We start from the raw sequence: 15,700 nt of genomic DNA on the forward strand, positions 1-15,700 counted from the left end.
TATAGTAATTAAACTATTATTTTTTTTTTAATTTGAAAGTTGTTTACGTCGAAATAAATGTATTTCGTAATGAAGGGGTATGCCATTTACTTTCAACAAAATGGAAATTGATCATCCAATCATACAACTCGAAAACAGTGGCCCGGATGGCAAAATGTCATTGAACATTTTCGACTCAAAATGCCACACCCCTTTATGTCTGATAGAACTTTCAGAAGAAAAAAAATTGTTTATCGAATTATGCATCTCATTTGTCCTCAAATACTATAATTAAGTATAAAAACCTTTGGTTATAATAATTTGAATAATTGTCCGAAATACAAGGAAATGTTATGATGTAATCCGTATAATTAAGAAATCAATCTTTGACAAAACAAGCGTTGACGTCACGATCCTCAGCCACTCCCACTATAATTAAATTAAATAAATTATATAAGTGACACAGGGAATACTTATTATTCCACTAGGTGTGTTATAGACAAGCTTCATTGAAATCGTCAACATAGCCCACGTGTTCTTTCATATCTCGCGCTATTACTGAAGTAAACGCCCACTTTTTCAACTTTCATCCTAGAGATAACAGATCAGAGTTAAGGATTCTCAGTAACACTTCTATAATTTTCTGGCTAAACATCCAAAAACTAAAAGTTTTAGTGTTAACCTGGTGGGTGCCCTTGGCGATATTATGATTATCTTTACTATACTTTAGTTAGTGAGTTATGCAAGATCGGAAACAACTTTTGGTCTATAGTGTTAACTCCCTCGGACGGTTTAAGAATATTGATTTCACGTTTTCATAAACGTGAAATGATTTTAGGAAGGTTAAGCTTGATTAGATAGAAATTAATTCCCAAAATGCATTGTTTAACCTTTCTACAGTTCTTTAAAATTCAGGTGTCTGGATTTTTGGGTGTAGGTGATCTTTAATCAGACTTAGAATCAAAAGTAAAGTAACAATTAATTTAAAAATCTGGTTTAAAGATATTGAAAAATGCTCTAGTACGTTTTATAATTAAAAAAAAAAAAGAAACCAGATTTGAAAATTTTATCGAATTTAATTTTCTCTCTTAAAAAGCGCAATTTTACGAAGAAACTTTTAGGGATTTTTACATTGAAAACGAGTTCTGTAAAAGAGTGTAGGGTGGTGGCTTGTAATTCCGAACGCTTCTAATTCCGAACAGTTTTTTTAAATTGATTTTTCTTTTACTTGCGAGGCTTTAGACCGTGAAAAATAGGCTTAAATTATGCCTTGATTCATTGTCTATCCGAAAAACATCATTTCAAATCCATATCTAAAAGTCAGGGAACGATGTGACACGAAATAAAAATGTACCTAATTTGCGAATTTAATTTAATGTCAATTAAAGGGAATGCCGACCCTGATGCCTCCGAAAATAAGGTTTCATTTTCTTCAGATAAATCAGAGGCAAATAAACTCAATTTCAGCCAAAACGTCAAGTTTTCCCCCACAAAATAAGCATTCGTAACGAAATTTTGGCTCAAAATTAAATTAATAAAAGAATATTTATAAAAACCTTTGCGAGCAGCTAATTCCGACCACTCGAAACAACACTCCATTAATCATAAATTATCGACAGTAAAATTAAATTTAACGCTATTAAACGACATGGTTTAACAGATTAGTTATCCTCGATAATACGGCGATACGTTTTCCCGGGCTTTTCAAGCAGACAACTTTAGTTTAACCCGGCTAGCGTAAAGTCCCTGTTTCCTTCCCTCCCCGCCGCGGCGCCGTCACTCGTACTCGTACACTATTCCGCGATAAAAAAAAATAACGGTTCAATCTCGCGCCAAGTTTGAAAATTTGCGTTCGCGCGTTTCAAACTTTTGCATAAACGGGTCGCTAAAGGTTTATACCTACTTGAATATGGAATATGACGATCAAGGTAATGTAAATCGCTGTTGCATTTATTAATAATCTTTTTTATCCTATTAACCTACGAGAGATTTAAAACTTGAAAGCGAAATTTATTATAGAATTAACGTCCCAAAACTTAAGCCTTGGTTAGGGAATTTTATCCCGATTCACCTAAAATATTTCAGTTTTAGATAATCCCAATTTAGCATACAAATGAGATAGGCGCTGAAGTTTATTTCACCATAGTTATACCACATTACAGGTGGTGGTGTTAAAAAACCACGTAAAAACAAATCAAAATACACAGATATGGATGTTGTCAAAGCTCTCGAAGACGTTCGTGAAGGACGTCTTTCTATTACCAAAGCGGCTGCCCTTTACCACATCCCTAAAACTACCTTGCATGGCAAACTTTCGGTTAAATATGACAGTGCCCAAGTTGGAAGAAAGTCTGTTTTAAGTTATGACGAAGAGAGAGATCTGGCTAACTGGGCGATCAAGATGTCCAAAATCGGATATGGTCGCGTAAAACATCAAATTTTTGATAAAGTACGAGATATGGTTCAGAGAGAAGGAAGAATAACACCTTTTAAAGATAACAAACCCGGAAAAGAATGGTTCCGTGGATTTTTAAAAAGAAATCCTGACGTGAAGCTGAGAACCGCCGAGCCCTTGCATATTTCTCGAGCCACTGCATGTACACCAACTGCAATTAATCGTTGGTTTCAAGGGTACCAGAAATTTATGTCTGGCCTTGGTATGCTTGACCATGGTGGAGACCGTGTTTGGAACGCGGATGAAAGCGGGTTTTGCTTGTCACCGAAAACTGGCAAGGTCCTTGCGTCTAGGAAACAGAAAAATGTTATGCAGATTGCAGGGGATACACGGACACAAATAACGGTCTTGTGCGCAGTATCCGCGTCTGGAAGCGCAATCCCACCCTTTCAGATTTTTAGCGGAACTCGTCTTACACACAATCCTCTCGAAGACGGAGTTGAAGGGTCACGTTTCGCGCTCTCAAAATCTGGATGGATGACTTCTGAAGTTTTCCAGGGGTGGATAAAAAACCACTTTTTAAAATGCATTCCACCTGCTAGACCCGTTGTTTTGCTGCTAGATGGACATAGTAGTCACGTCAATTTGGACACAAGCAGACTGTGCGAAGAAAATGGCATAGAACTGTACTGTCTACCCCCACATTCCTCCCACATCTTGCAACCTCTTGATGTTTCAGTCTTTAAGGCAATGAAATGCAATTGGACAAAAGCTGTTCAACAGTACCAAACGGAAACTGGAAAATTTGTCGACAAGAAAACCTTTTCTCGTGTCTTTCGGGGATGTTGGGAGAACACTATAAGCACGGCCACTATCATTCATGGCTTTCGGGCGAGTGGGGTATTTCCCGTGAACAGGTTGGCAATAGACGAAACCAAACTGTTACCATCAGAGTTGTTTGACGATGATCAGGAAGTTGAGACTGCGCCGAACAATGAATTTGACAAAATGAAGCAATCTATCAAAAACCTCGAAGAAGCGTTGGGTGAAAAAAAGATTCGGGAGTTCAGGTTAATGGAAGAAGAAGGCTTTGACATCGCAGAACCATTGTTTGATGCGTGGAAAACTCTCAAAAATTATTTCGCCGCGATGAAAGCCCCCATATCCGACAAATCATCAGAGTTGGGTTTTACAAGCACTTTAGCATCAGTCAACGACTTTTTCCATTCTCCAAGGGAAGATTTTGAAACATTTGAGAACTCTGGACAAAATTCGGCATTCCCAACTGTGCCACACAATCAAGTTACAAACCGACCTGTCCGATCTACACCTCCAAGTTCAACTTCAAAAACTTGCAATGCTGAGGCGACTGCCACGTCGAAAAAATCCACTTTGAATGTCTCTGACCAGACAAGTAATTTTACTTCGGCAGCTCGAGGGTTTGTATCGCCGGGCATTTCCATACCAACTTCAACAATTAGAAAACGTTCTTTTGCGGTTCCGTATTCAAAAACTAAAGTTCCTGTAGCAGCCTTAATAAAGCCTCCGCCTTCAGCCACCCTGAGCAAGCCTCCGCCTTCAGCCGCCCTGAGCAAGCCTCCGCCTCCAGCCGCCCTGAGCAAGCCTCCGCCTTCAGCCGCCCTGAGCAAGCCTCCGCAATCAGCAACCCTGAGCAAGCCTTCGCAATCAGCCACCCTGAGCAAGCCTCCGCAATCAGCCACCCTGAGCAAGCCTCCGCCGTCACCCACGCAGAGGAATTCCCAGCCATCTTTCAACTTTACGGCTGCCTTGAACTTAAGCACACATTCATCCTCAGTTCTCATAAGCAAGCCCACATCATCTGAATCAGCAACCAACTGTCCATCAACTTCAATTGCTAGCAATTTCGCAATCGCAACGCCAGCTTTTCGGGGAATTCTCTCCTACCCAGCTCATAAACGAGTTGAAAAGCGGAAGAGAAATCAAATGGTAATCCCGCAGCATTTAACTGGACCCGAATTTATCTCGCTTATGGCCACAAAGAGAGAGGAAAATGAAAAAAAAGAAATAGAAAAGATAGAAAAGAAGCAAAAGAGGGAGGAAGAAAGGGTGAAATTACAGAATGAGAAGGAAGAGCGGAAGCGGGCAAAATTGGAGAAAAAGGCGACAGTTACAGCAAACAAGGCAGCAGCTAAGGAGAAAATTTTGGCCAAGAAAGCCACTAAAACTAAAAAATTCCGTCCTGATAAAAAAACAGTCTGCCAATCTTGCGACACACGATGGGAAAATAGGGAGGCTAATGAAGTGTGGGTGTGTTGCAGTGTTTGCAAGAACTGGTACTGCTTTAAATGCTGCAACTTGAGTGAAGCAAAGAAAGAGTTAGCTTGCACTGGTGGTTACAAGCATCGTTGCGATAATTGCCTTTTTTCCACCTTACTTTAAAGACTTCTATTTATCCCCGTTAAATCCACATTGTACCTAGGCCTATACTTACCTAAACTGTTTTTTCCACTAAATAAATGTTTAATGAAATTATGAGTTTTTTATTATTGTTTTTAAGCAGGTTCGGTAATTAGAAGCGGGGGTTCGGAAATTAGAAGCGGGGGGTCGGAAATTAGAAGCGGGGGTTCGGAAATTAGAAGCGGGGGGTCGGCAATTAGAAGCGGGGGGTCAGAAATTGGAAGCGGGGGGTCGGAATTGAAACCCCCTACGTCGGAATTACAAGACATCAGTTCGGAATTGGACGCCACTACTAGAAATGGGGAAATAGATATTTCTCCACAAGTTACCGGTAATTTTGGCTCAAAATAGGCTCAAAAGTAGCGCAAATGTTCAAGCTATTTGGTACAATATCAAATATTTCTCATAACATTATACGTGTGTCATGTTTCAATCGATTTTAAAAAAGTGTTCGGAATTACAAGCTACCACCCTATAGGTTACCGTAAATAAAAAGATCTAAAAACTAATTTTACTGTTAACTTAGAACGTGAATCGAATATCGAATTTAAATCATTTTTTTTTCTTTAAATTATGGTGAAACGATAGTGGTACTTTTTTTATTATTTTTTCTTTTTCAAATCGGTATATAATAAAACTTTTCTAACATTAAAATTCCAAGGTTAGTAAAATTTACTTAAAGCAAATTTAATTACACTCTTAATAAAACACTCTTATACTTTTATGTGAATTATTTAATATTAAACAAATGAATATTTTTCTTGTTAATTTCTAGCCGTTATTGGATATCCGTAGGGGCTAAATTATTCACATTTATATAAATGGAGAAGTTGAGATGGACTCGGAATGGCAAAAATATTTCTTTGTAATTTTAACTGATACCTAAGTATAGTTAAGGTTTTCAAGGAAAACCAGTTTCATTTTCTTGTGTAAATCAGTTTGAGCAGTGAGGACCAAAAGTGAGGACGTATGGTTTGAGCTAGACGTTGATACATCTGCCAATCAGGAGTCAGAGCAATCTTCTAAGTACTTATTAGTTATTTATTGAACTGACCCCCAAGTCACTAACTGGCTTCTGACGGTATAGGTCATTGGAATGATCTTACAGTATAGTATAGATACAGGGTCAATTTAAACATTGTTCTAAATGCAGGGTCAATTTAAATATTGTTCTAAATGCAGGGTCAATTTAAATATTGTTCAGAATGCAGGGTCAATTTAAATATTGTTCCAAATGAAGGGTCAATTTAAATATTGTTCTATAAATGCAGGGTCAATTTAAATATTGTTCTATAAATGCAGGGTCAATTTAAATATTGTTCCAAATGAAGGGTCAATTTAAATATTGTTCTATAAATGCAGGGTCAATTTAAATATTGTTCCAAATGCAGGGTCAATTTAAATATTGTACGAAATGCAGGGTAAATTTAAATATTGTTCTAAATGCAGGGTCAATTTAAATATTGTTCCAAATACAGGGTCAAATTAAATAATGTTCTAAATACCGTGTCTATTTGAATATAGTTCGAAGTATTGATCTATTTGAATATAGTTCGATCTAAATACAGGGTCAATATTAAACCACCTGATCATTAAAATCAACTTATAAAAGAAATTATCAGAAATTGTGCCGAATTTTTGACGAAATTTGAGTCAAACATCGATAGAATTAATAAGTAGGAAGAAAGTAAGTTCCAATCGAGTCTATTTGAATTCTACTTCTTACCCCACGATGCAACCTTGACCAAATTTAATGTTAAAAAAAAATTAAAACTTAATTTCTGATTAAATTCCCAATTTAAGGGGTTACTATTACTAAGCACGTAGAAAGTGAAGTCAATGACGCCACGTCAAAATTGCAAATGTAAATTTACAAATCAACAAGGGGAGTTTGCCTTGCCTTAAAGTCTTTAACTATATGACATTATAACCTTCTTATAATTATTTTAGAAATAATTGTTTTTCATTAATTTTAGGTGAATAAACGGGGGTAGGACATGAGGGGGGTGGAAATAACCTTAAGAGGTCGGAAACTTGCGTATTTGTAAATTATAATTTTACCGGATTTTGGTATTTTACCCAATACCTCGAGGAAATGGAAAACTAGCCCAAAGGAGTTAAAAATAAATAAAAATTAAAACACTAGTGAAAAAATTAAATTCACACAAGAATATGCCATTAAATTTAGTGTGAGGATAAAGGTACTAGAAACGATTTAATTTTTGGTGACAAAAATGATTTAAACTAACTCCACACGGGAGGCTAGATAACTCGCACTGCCTCTAGCGGGGCTTCTTGGCGCCAGGGAGAATACCCCAATGGCGGTTTCGCCCCTGCGCGTTGCTTTCTCTGTATGTAATTCCCGAAATGGTCTATAGAGAGCTTTCTCAGATGGGATAGTAGTACGTCACACCCTCCAAAGTGTTACCGCTGTTCTGGTAGCCATATTGAGTGCATGGTCTCAGCTTCATTCCTGCGCCTTTAAACCCACCAATATGGGAGTATAAATTATGTCACCAGACTCAGCTCCTCCTCCAACAGAAAGCTCTCTATTCTGCGTTCGATTCAGTACCAAACCCAAAATGCTTTTACAAATTTCTGGCAACCCTGAAGCGCATGTGCATTTAAAGTTTATCAACCGAGGCGGAAATTTATTTATCCCCTTTAGCCTGCAAAATATATTCATGGTAGAATGAAGTTAACCACTCATAATCAACATTGTCCTGAGGCCATGTTGAGGTATTTAAAATTCACCTCTCATGCAGACTCTCACTCTTATTTTTTTCAAGATCCCCCCCTCCTACCCTCAACCCTAATAAAAATATTTAGCAGAATACTTGGGGGAAATAATGAAAAACCAGGTAAACTTAAGTTCAATTACGAAATATTAAATATTGGTTTGCAGAAACAAGAATAAGACAAAAAAAAAAGAAATTATAGCTAACAGGGTTTATTGGCTAACATTACGTTAATTTCGGCACGAAACAAAATCATTAGATGGCAAAGAAATCGGCGTAGAACGGTGTTACGTTTCACATCGCTTTGAAGAATTACACATCGAAGTGTCTTTTCTAAAAAGCCTTGCCAAATATTTAAGTCATTCGCAATTCGATAGGGGTACGTCTTCATTTTTAAGCGTTTAAACCTTAAGGTGTTCGTTCATCTTCGATTCGAGTTTCGCTTCTACGTAGATAAGTCTTGTTTTGAAGTAGAAATCACGTCTTTTCACGTGAAATAATATTACCACCCCGGGATTCATTGGAATTTTCATTACAACTAAGGTACTACTGCTACTACTACTACAGGTTGGTACGTTGCTCTTTGGCAGGGTTGGGGGTTTTTTATTGACGATTTCAAGAAAATTCTGGACATTGAATGCGACCTTTTCACGGTATTTACAAAGAAAGGGGCGAAATCAATGCAATCTTCTGTTCAAAAGTTGGAAAGTTCGAGAGATTTCCGAATGATGGTTACCCATAGATAGGCTTTTTTCTCTTCTTTACAAAATGGGGTTTTGCCGTTTTCCCCCTTTTGGTGGGCCAATGATTGCACTGATAAAGACTCGCAGTTTCTTTGAACTTGAAATTTGAGGAGGTAGAGACAGAGCCTGACAACACTGCCCCTGACGTTTAATCTAAGAGAGATAGGGAAGGCATTTGCTTTGAACTCCCAATAGTGAAAATTATCTCTTTAAGAAAGATGCCATTGTGAGATAGAGAACTCATTGGTAAAGAAGTGCTGTCCAGGTTAACACTTGAGATCTAATTTACATTGGTGGTTTAAAAAGGTAAAAACAATTCATGCTTTTTAATATGCTTGCTGTTGTTACCCCCTCGGTTATTTATTTATTGTTTGCTATTGAGTTCTTTCAATAAATAATCTTTCTTTCGGTTATCTTTGTAACGATGTAGATGACCTAGGGGCCAAATAACCTCACCACGTGGACTGGTGTTGGGTTATAAAGAACGTATTAATGTTACAAAAAATATTGACAATGGAATTCTAAAGCCATCCCCGTTTGTCATTCTCCCATTTACTACTCTTTATACATTTTGTCAAAACGAAAATTCTTCATGGTACAATGGTAGTAGCACGGTACCCGATGGTACCGGAGGCTTTTGCCCAAATTTTCTTAGTAACGTTAACGCATTCTTTCCATTGTAAACGCGGTAAAAAGCTTTCTTGACACAAGGGGCAACCTTAAGCTGTGGTAAATCTTAACCACGTAGATACGGCGGCGGAATACATAATGTAAAATGATTTAAGGTAAAATAGTCCTTCATCTTCAAGATAGGGTGGATACCTTGGCTCTTGGCATTGAGCGTGAACCAAACCATTTACTCCCCCCCCCCCATTTCCCCCTTTTTTAGGCTTAGCTATTGGCGCTACTTGGTCGGTCTCATGTGCAGGGTTGACTTTATAAAATCGAACGTAGATAGTAAGAAGTTCAGTCTCACCGAAACCATCCTTGCAACTTGTCTGGGTTTGGTGGTTTTTTTCTCGCAATCGCCTGCGCCTGGTACTTGTTGACTAGGTTTTGGTCTTTTTTCGGTGAACCTAACCAGGCCTACACGTACTCCTCGCGTGTGGTGTAGTGACCAATAAATTTATTTAAAATTAAAGAGAGATATATCTTTATTATCGCGTCGAGTTACGGTAGTAGTTCTCCAAGTTTTTTTATTTCGAGATTATTCCTTTTTTTAAAGATACTTCAAAATTATTTTCAACGATTTTTCTAGAGTAAGTTTTTGTTGATTTTTTACTATTATTTTCGTTTCAACTTTAATCTAAATTAAGTTAATTTTTTTGAGGGGGGGGGGGTACGCCTAGGGGTCAAGAAGGTACTTTGATAATTAATATATTTTTTATGATTGGATTATCAGTTACGGTTTTTTTTTTAATAGATAGTTTTCTTTAAATTGGCCCCCTCCCCTATCTCAGCTTCAGTGTTGTCAGGCGAACTCTGAGTCAATTTAGTCACAAGTACTGAATAAAACCGAACTGTTATGCTTTCCTCTATGCAATCTCTTGACTCACAAACGGCCTGGCAACACTGGGGGAACTAAGCTCTCCAAGTTCAAAAATCGAAGATTAAATTACCTCGAGTCATTTCCAGTTTAGTTGTCAAATATTCGAGGTCAAAATTATATCGGTTCGTTTAATTCGAGTTAATTAAATAAAACTAGTAGATAATTACGATGAATTTTACCAATTCTAATATATATTATGAAAATCTCTGTTCTGGACAAGCGTTTCGAGCTAAACAGCTCGGACCCAATTTATTTAATTTTCTTGTGTAACTGTTCTTTTGAATTTTAATCGAAGTTTTTTCGGTAATAAGGTAAATAATAATTTTATTTTGGTTTATTTTTTTTTTGTAGTAACTTGATCACGATGATTCAAAGATCCGATAATATAAGTTTCGCCTACTCCCCAAATTACTCCTTTATTTTGGACGCCGAAAAAAATTTCGATAAGGATGCTTGGCAAGAGTGGATGCGCAAGAACTGGCAGCTTTCGCTGTACCTGGGTTTTGTCTACCTAACTTTAGTCTTCCTGGGTCAAAAGATCATGGAGAAGCGAGAGAGATTTGACCTTAGACCGTATTTAACCATTTGGAACGCTGGTCTGGCCATCTTCAGCATCATGGGTACCTTGAGGACGACACCGGAATTCTTCCACGTACTATTCAACTACGGGTTCCACTTCTCGGTTTGTAACCGAAGTTACGCCGATTATAACCCGATCAGCGGCTTTTGGGGATGTCTCTTCGTCATGTCAAAAATCCCGGAATTTATGGACACCGCCTTTATCGTTTTACGTAAGCAAAAGTTGATTTTCTTGCACTGGTACCATCACGTGGCTACCGCCGTCTTCTTGTGGTACGGATACCAAGATCATTCCTCAACCGCGCGTTGGATCTTCGTCATGAATTACTCCGTCCATTCCCTGATGTACAGTTACTACGCTTTTCGCGCCATGAAATTCAGAATCCCCAAATGGATCTCAATGTTCATTACCGTCTTCCAAATAACCCAAATGATCATTGGTTCCGTCGTATTTGGTTACGTTTTCTACTTTACGCGTTTCAGTAACGAATGTCACATTGAAAAACACTTGGTCAACGTATCCATTATGATTTACGTCTCTTATTTTATCCTATTTACCAATTACTTTATCAGGGCTTACTTAGTTAAACAGACTGTCGCCCCGTCCCACAATTCCTCCAATGGTTACGTTAAACAAAACGGCTACACGAATGGTCAAGTTGTTAAAAATGGTATTTTATCTAATGGCTACAAAAAATTGGCGCAAAATGGCACATGCGTTCCTGTTACAAACGGCCACGTGCGATCTAAGGTGGAGTAGAAAAATCATCCAATTCATTTCCCGCGCAAGCGCGCGTACCTTCAAATAAAACGCGCCAATTTATTCTTTGGCAAGTAAGAACCATTACTTAATTTAAATTAAGGTTCTTTCGTTATTTTTAATAATTTTTTTTGAACATTCTTAATTAACAAGTACAATATAATTATAGTCAACCATAGATCCAAAATGGATGGTGTTAATTAAAACATTCCCGTCCATTTTTGATTTTACTTGCTTAAGAGATTAAATTAATAGGGAAATTGTGTATTAATATTTTAGTCAAATTGATGTTAAACTTGTAATATTCATCTATTTTTAATATATAAACATATAAACTTTCATGATTTCATTTATTAAACGACCGATGTACTGAGTACAGAAAAAAATACACCCATCTTTTTCTACTTTTTCATATCGTGAATTGTTTGTCAACCTTAAGTGATTTTTTAAAAAAATTAAGTTTTTAGATTTAGTAGGCAACTTTGGGGTTAAATGTAATTTAGAAATTTTAAAATCAATTTGAATTGTGCTCATTGTTTTGTTGTTGCTGTTATTGTTTCATTATCACATTTTTTTTTTAAATTTTTTTTGGAAAAAAAAAATCATTTTCGTTTAATAATAATTTGAAATAAAATTTTTTAAAGCTACATACAATAATGTATAAAAAGAAGCGTTGTAAAATAAATAATTTCATTTTAATATTTTGGTTTCTTGCTTATAGATCTAAGCCTAATCATTATCATATTTTAACAAGTATATTCCCACTCCATTCTAAATTATCCTTGTATTTCAATTATATTATTATTGTGTCGCTCTATACAAACCACTTTCAATTTAAAACAATAATAAAAGATTTTTATTATTATTTTATTAAACTTCAAAGTTGTAAAAATAGGGTAGTTTCTATGCTTTTACGTCATAATTGAAATAGAAGAATGTTTAATTTGAAAGGTTAGTCACCCAGTGTATAAGGCTGTACCTTTAACTGTACTAAATTCATTACGCGTAATCTTTCAAACCCAATCCTTGACAGTGATAAAATTATTACACGTAATCGGTTTACAGTGATAAGCCCCCACGATTTAATCATAAAGTCACAATGTTAAGGGTGTAGTGACGTAAGTGAAACGTCATAGATTCGAGGTAAAGCGATGCCAGGTGAGGCACAGACTAAATTGGAAGATGGACTGCAAAATTAACCGAGTGTAGTCAATTCTCGCTTATCATTCTCTCAATAAGTCTCTAGCATTACGAAGTATAGATAATGTCATACATATGGAACATATCTTATTAACTTATAGTTATAAATAAAGTGTTGCCAACTTAAAAAAATATTATTGGAATTAACTAATAATCTTATTGGCGACATGGAAAAATCAGCTTAATTATTACGTTATTATAATGCGAAAATTAAGACTGAAATGCTGAACGTGACCTTGAAAGAGTTAAATAATACCATCATTTAAATTTGCATATATAATTATACGTAAACAAACCTGCCCGTGAAAAAATTACCCTTTCTCATAACCCTTTTTCTTTCCTTAATATTTCTTGTAAATTAAACCTAAAGAAAAATAATAATAAAAGGTATTTAATATTTGTTTAATTGTAGTGTTCCCTTGATTTTATACGTAAACAAAAACACTTCGATTATAAATGAGTAAATTTCTTATATGCTTCCAATTTCGATATATGGGTTAATTATCAAATAACAAGAATGTTTTTCTCGTGAAAAAAAAAAAATAATTATAAGATTTAAAAGTAACTACCATAAATAATTTTAAAATAACAATTGTTCTTTTTTGGAAATGTTGCAAAATACCTTAAATTGTAAGGTAAAATATCTTTAATGTGAAAGTTTGAGAGTTTCGATGTTTGTATGTTTGTTACTCAATCCCGCTTTAATGGTTGAATGAATTTGGATGAAATTTGTCAAGCAGTTTAAAGGCCGGATTTTCTGCTAGAGGGTTCTCCTGGTGCAGAAAATGACTCGCGACCGAGTAACAATAGAGAAGCGAGTCGTCTAAAAAATACGGTTCTCCTGGTACAGAAAATCGAGGGATAGGGGTTCTACCGGTGCAGAAAATTGAGATATGGTATAGTCACGTTAAAATTTTGGACCCCCCTTTTCGCCCCTAAACTTGGGCGCCCAATATTTCCTAAAGTACGGTTCTTCGGGACGGGTACAGAAACCCGAGCAATAAACATATACATACACTTTGGAATTCATTTTCAAAGTAATCTGTTCAGCAGTCCTAAGTTTTGTGAGACCACTTCGCGAAGAACAAGAAAGTCAGTTGAAATTTTACCCGTGCCAAAGGTCTAAGAACAGAAAGCCAGTAGAGTGCTACTAGGAATATTGTCGTGACGTCACACCCTCTTATCTCTTACCTTGGCTCTGGCAACCATATTGGAAGTCATCAGCTTTGGCAATACAATTTAAGACCCCAGAAATGACGTCACGTCACATGGCTTTTCTCTCGCACTGTAGCTCCCTATAATCTATACGTTCATTACAAAAGATACGGGGAAAGGTTGTCGAGGTAAAAAAGGAGGGTGACAGTAATGGGTCAAAACAGTATCGGTACCGCCCGCGGGGGTTTAAAGTAATATGGCACGGTCGCTAATGGGTTTCTACAATTGTTCGTAGCGGGGACCCCAGAAATTTTTGGGAGATGCTCTTTCAGTGCAATGACAAAAATCTTCTAGAAATACCACTAAATGGGTCCCGAGCTTGGCGCAGTCCTTGTTATATATACGGGATTTACGAGAGGTATTTCTGTGAGCGCTGCCATAACCTGTCGGCGGCCTTTAGTTAGTGGCTGACATTCCCTGTCGTCGAACGCGCTCAGTAGCCTTGGCAGAACAACTCTCCGAAAAGGGGGCGGTAACCTCTAAAGTCCCGTTATATTCTTAAAATTTACAACATTGACTTTACTACTTCTTCGAACTGGATATTTGGAAGGTAGATTTTTAACAGAAGTGAAACCTCGTGACTTGAAGAAGTTGGATAGTTTTTCTATATTCTCGGGAGTATAGTGATGATTTTCACCTTTACTAGTACAACCCCCTCAGGGGTTGGGGAGTTTTAAGAATATGTAGACACCAGAAAATTTGCTTACCCTTAGAGTCACATAATAGAGTATTTCTTTGGGATGTCCAAACGTTTCTAGAAACCATATAGCTCTCTGGGAGAGGGAGATTTTTAACAGTAAAACTAGAAGTTTTACCCAAATGTACGGCTTTAACGATATTGGTTCGAAATATTTTAGTATAGTGCTCCATCGTTTCATTAGAAACTGTTTCGTATAAGACTTTGCCATGGAATGTTCATGAAACCAACTAACGCTAGATGGTTCAGAAAAAAACTACTTACACGAATGTGCTAGTTCGGATGTTACTAAAACTCTTTCCCTTTATTTTAAAACTGAGATGGAAAAATATGATTTTGAAAGAAAATACTCCGCTGAATCCAAATCTATATAGCCGATTGATTAAAAAATTTCTTCTATTTTTTAATTTAAAATGTACTTTTTTAAACAATTGCAATGAAGTGCAGAATTAATTTGCTCACTCCTGTAGGCAAAAATCCTCAAGTTTATCTTATGGGTTGCATGTGCCTACAATTCTTTTAAAATTTTTCTCAACATAGTGATATAGCCATAGCCCTCACTCAATGGCTTTTAAGGTTTTCAAAGACTAGTTTATTATACTGAATTCAGATTCTATACCTCTGCTCAAAAGTACACTTCGCCACTGATTCTTTGACAGTTTGGTGTTGCTTTGGCTAACAATTGGCGAGACTAACCCCCATGGTATTCAACAAAACGCATTTGTGGTTTAGAAGATTATTAAATTAGCTATTGCTTGAGCTTCAAAGCTATAGTTTACTTTTGCTGCATGTTTAGTGCTCGGGTTTCTGTACCCGTCCCGAAAAACCGTACTTTAGGAAATATTGGGCGCCCAAGTTTAGGGGCGAAAAGGGGGGTCCAAAATTTTAACGTGACTATACCATATCTCAATTTTCTGCACCGGTAGAACCCCTATCCCTCGATTTTCTGTACCAGGAGAACCGTATTTTTTAGACGACTCGCTTCTCTATTGTTACTCGGTCGCGAGTCATTTTCTGCACCAGGAGAACCCTCTAGCAGAAAATCCGGCCTTTAAGATTGTTCTTTGGGAAACCGATTTTGAGTCGAAAATATATAACTTCTATCTCCATTTTGTTAGCCTCAAGGGACACTGTTTTCGAGTTATGATTTTCAAGAGTGTTTTAGGGATGACCCCTTAATTAATTAAATTAGAAATCATTGTCTTAATTAATTAAATTTAAGGGGTCATCCGTAAAATAATCCTTGAATCTTAAAGGCCGACTTCCAGCGAAAAGGGTTCTAGCGAACTGAAAACCGAGCATCGAGACTAACAATGAAGCGACCTGCTGTTTTTCTAATCCCGCTGGGTCAAAAGTTGGAAGGGTTCTAGCAAACTGAAAGCCGTGCAATGTGGTTCTAGCGAACT

The 15,700-nt window shown here is 36.8% G+C and overlaps 2 protein-coding genes across 5 annotated transcripts in view; one reads left to right on the plus strand and one right to left on the minus strand.

The window, feature by feature from the left end:
* Sec24AB (Protein transport protein Sec24AB) overlaps positions 1–15,700 on the minus strand; it is an 85,811-nt gene that overhangs the window by 45,821 nt on the left and 24,290 nt on the right. The gene's annotated exons all lie outside the window — the stretch shown is intronic.
* LOC149650830 (very long chain fatty acid elongase 6-like) lies at positions 8,443–11,881 on the plus strand. Of its 3 annotated transcripts, none has more exons than XM_089847482.1 (2): positions 8,443–8,600; positions 10,195–11,881. In XM_089847482.1, exon 2 carries the CDS (start codon positions 10,208–10,210, stop codon positions 11,180–11,182), a length of 975 nt encoding a protein of 324 aa, XP_089703608.1. In that variant the 5' UTR covers positions 8,443–8,600; positions 10,195–10,207; the 3' UTR covers positions 11,183–11,881. The 3 variants fall into 3 exon arrangements, with proteins under 3 accessions (XP_089703608.1, XP_089703607.1, XP_089703606.1); XM_089847481.1 differs by lacking the exon at positions 8,443–8,600 and adding an exon at positions 9,229–9,553; XM_089847480.1 differs by lacking the exon at positions 8,443–8,600 and adding an exon at positions 9,656–10,109.

This window comes from Phalangium opilio, unplaced genomic scaffold, assembly GCF_054372755.1.
Source record: "Phalangium opilio isolate 3A_F unplaced genomic scaffold, DU_Popi_V2 ptg000082l_1, whole genome shotgun sequence".
Taxonomy (NCBI): domain Eukaryota; kingdom Metazoa; phylum Arthropoda; class Arachnida; order Opiliones; family Phalangiidae; genus Phalangium; species Phalangium opilio.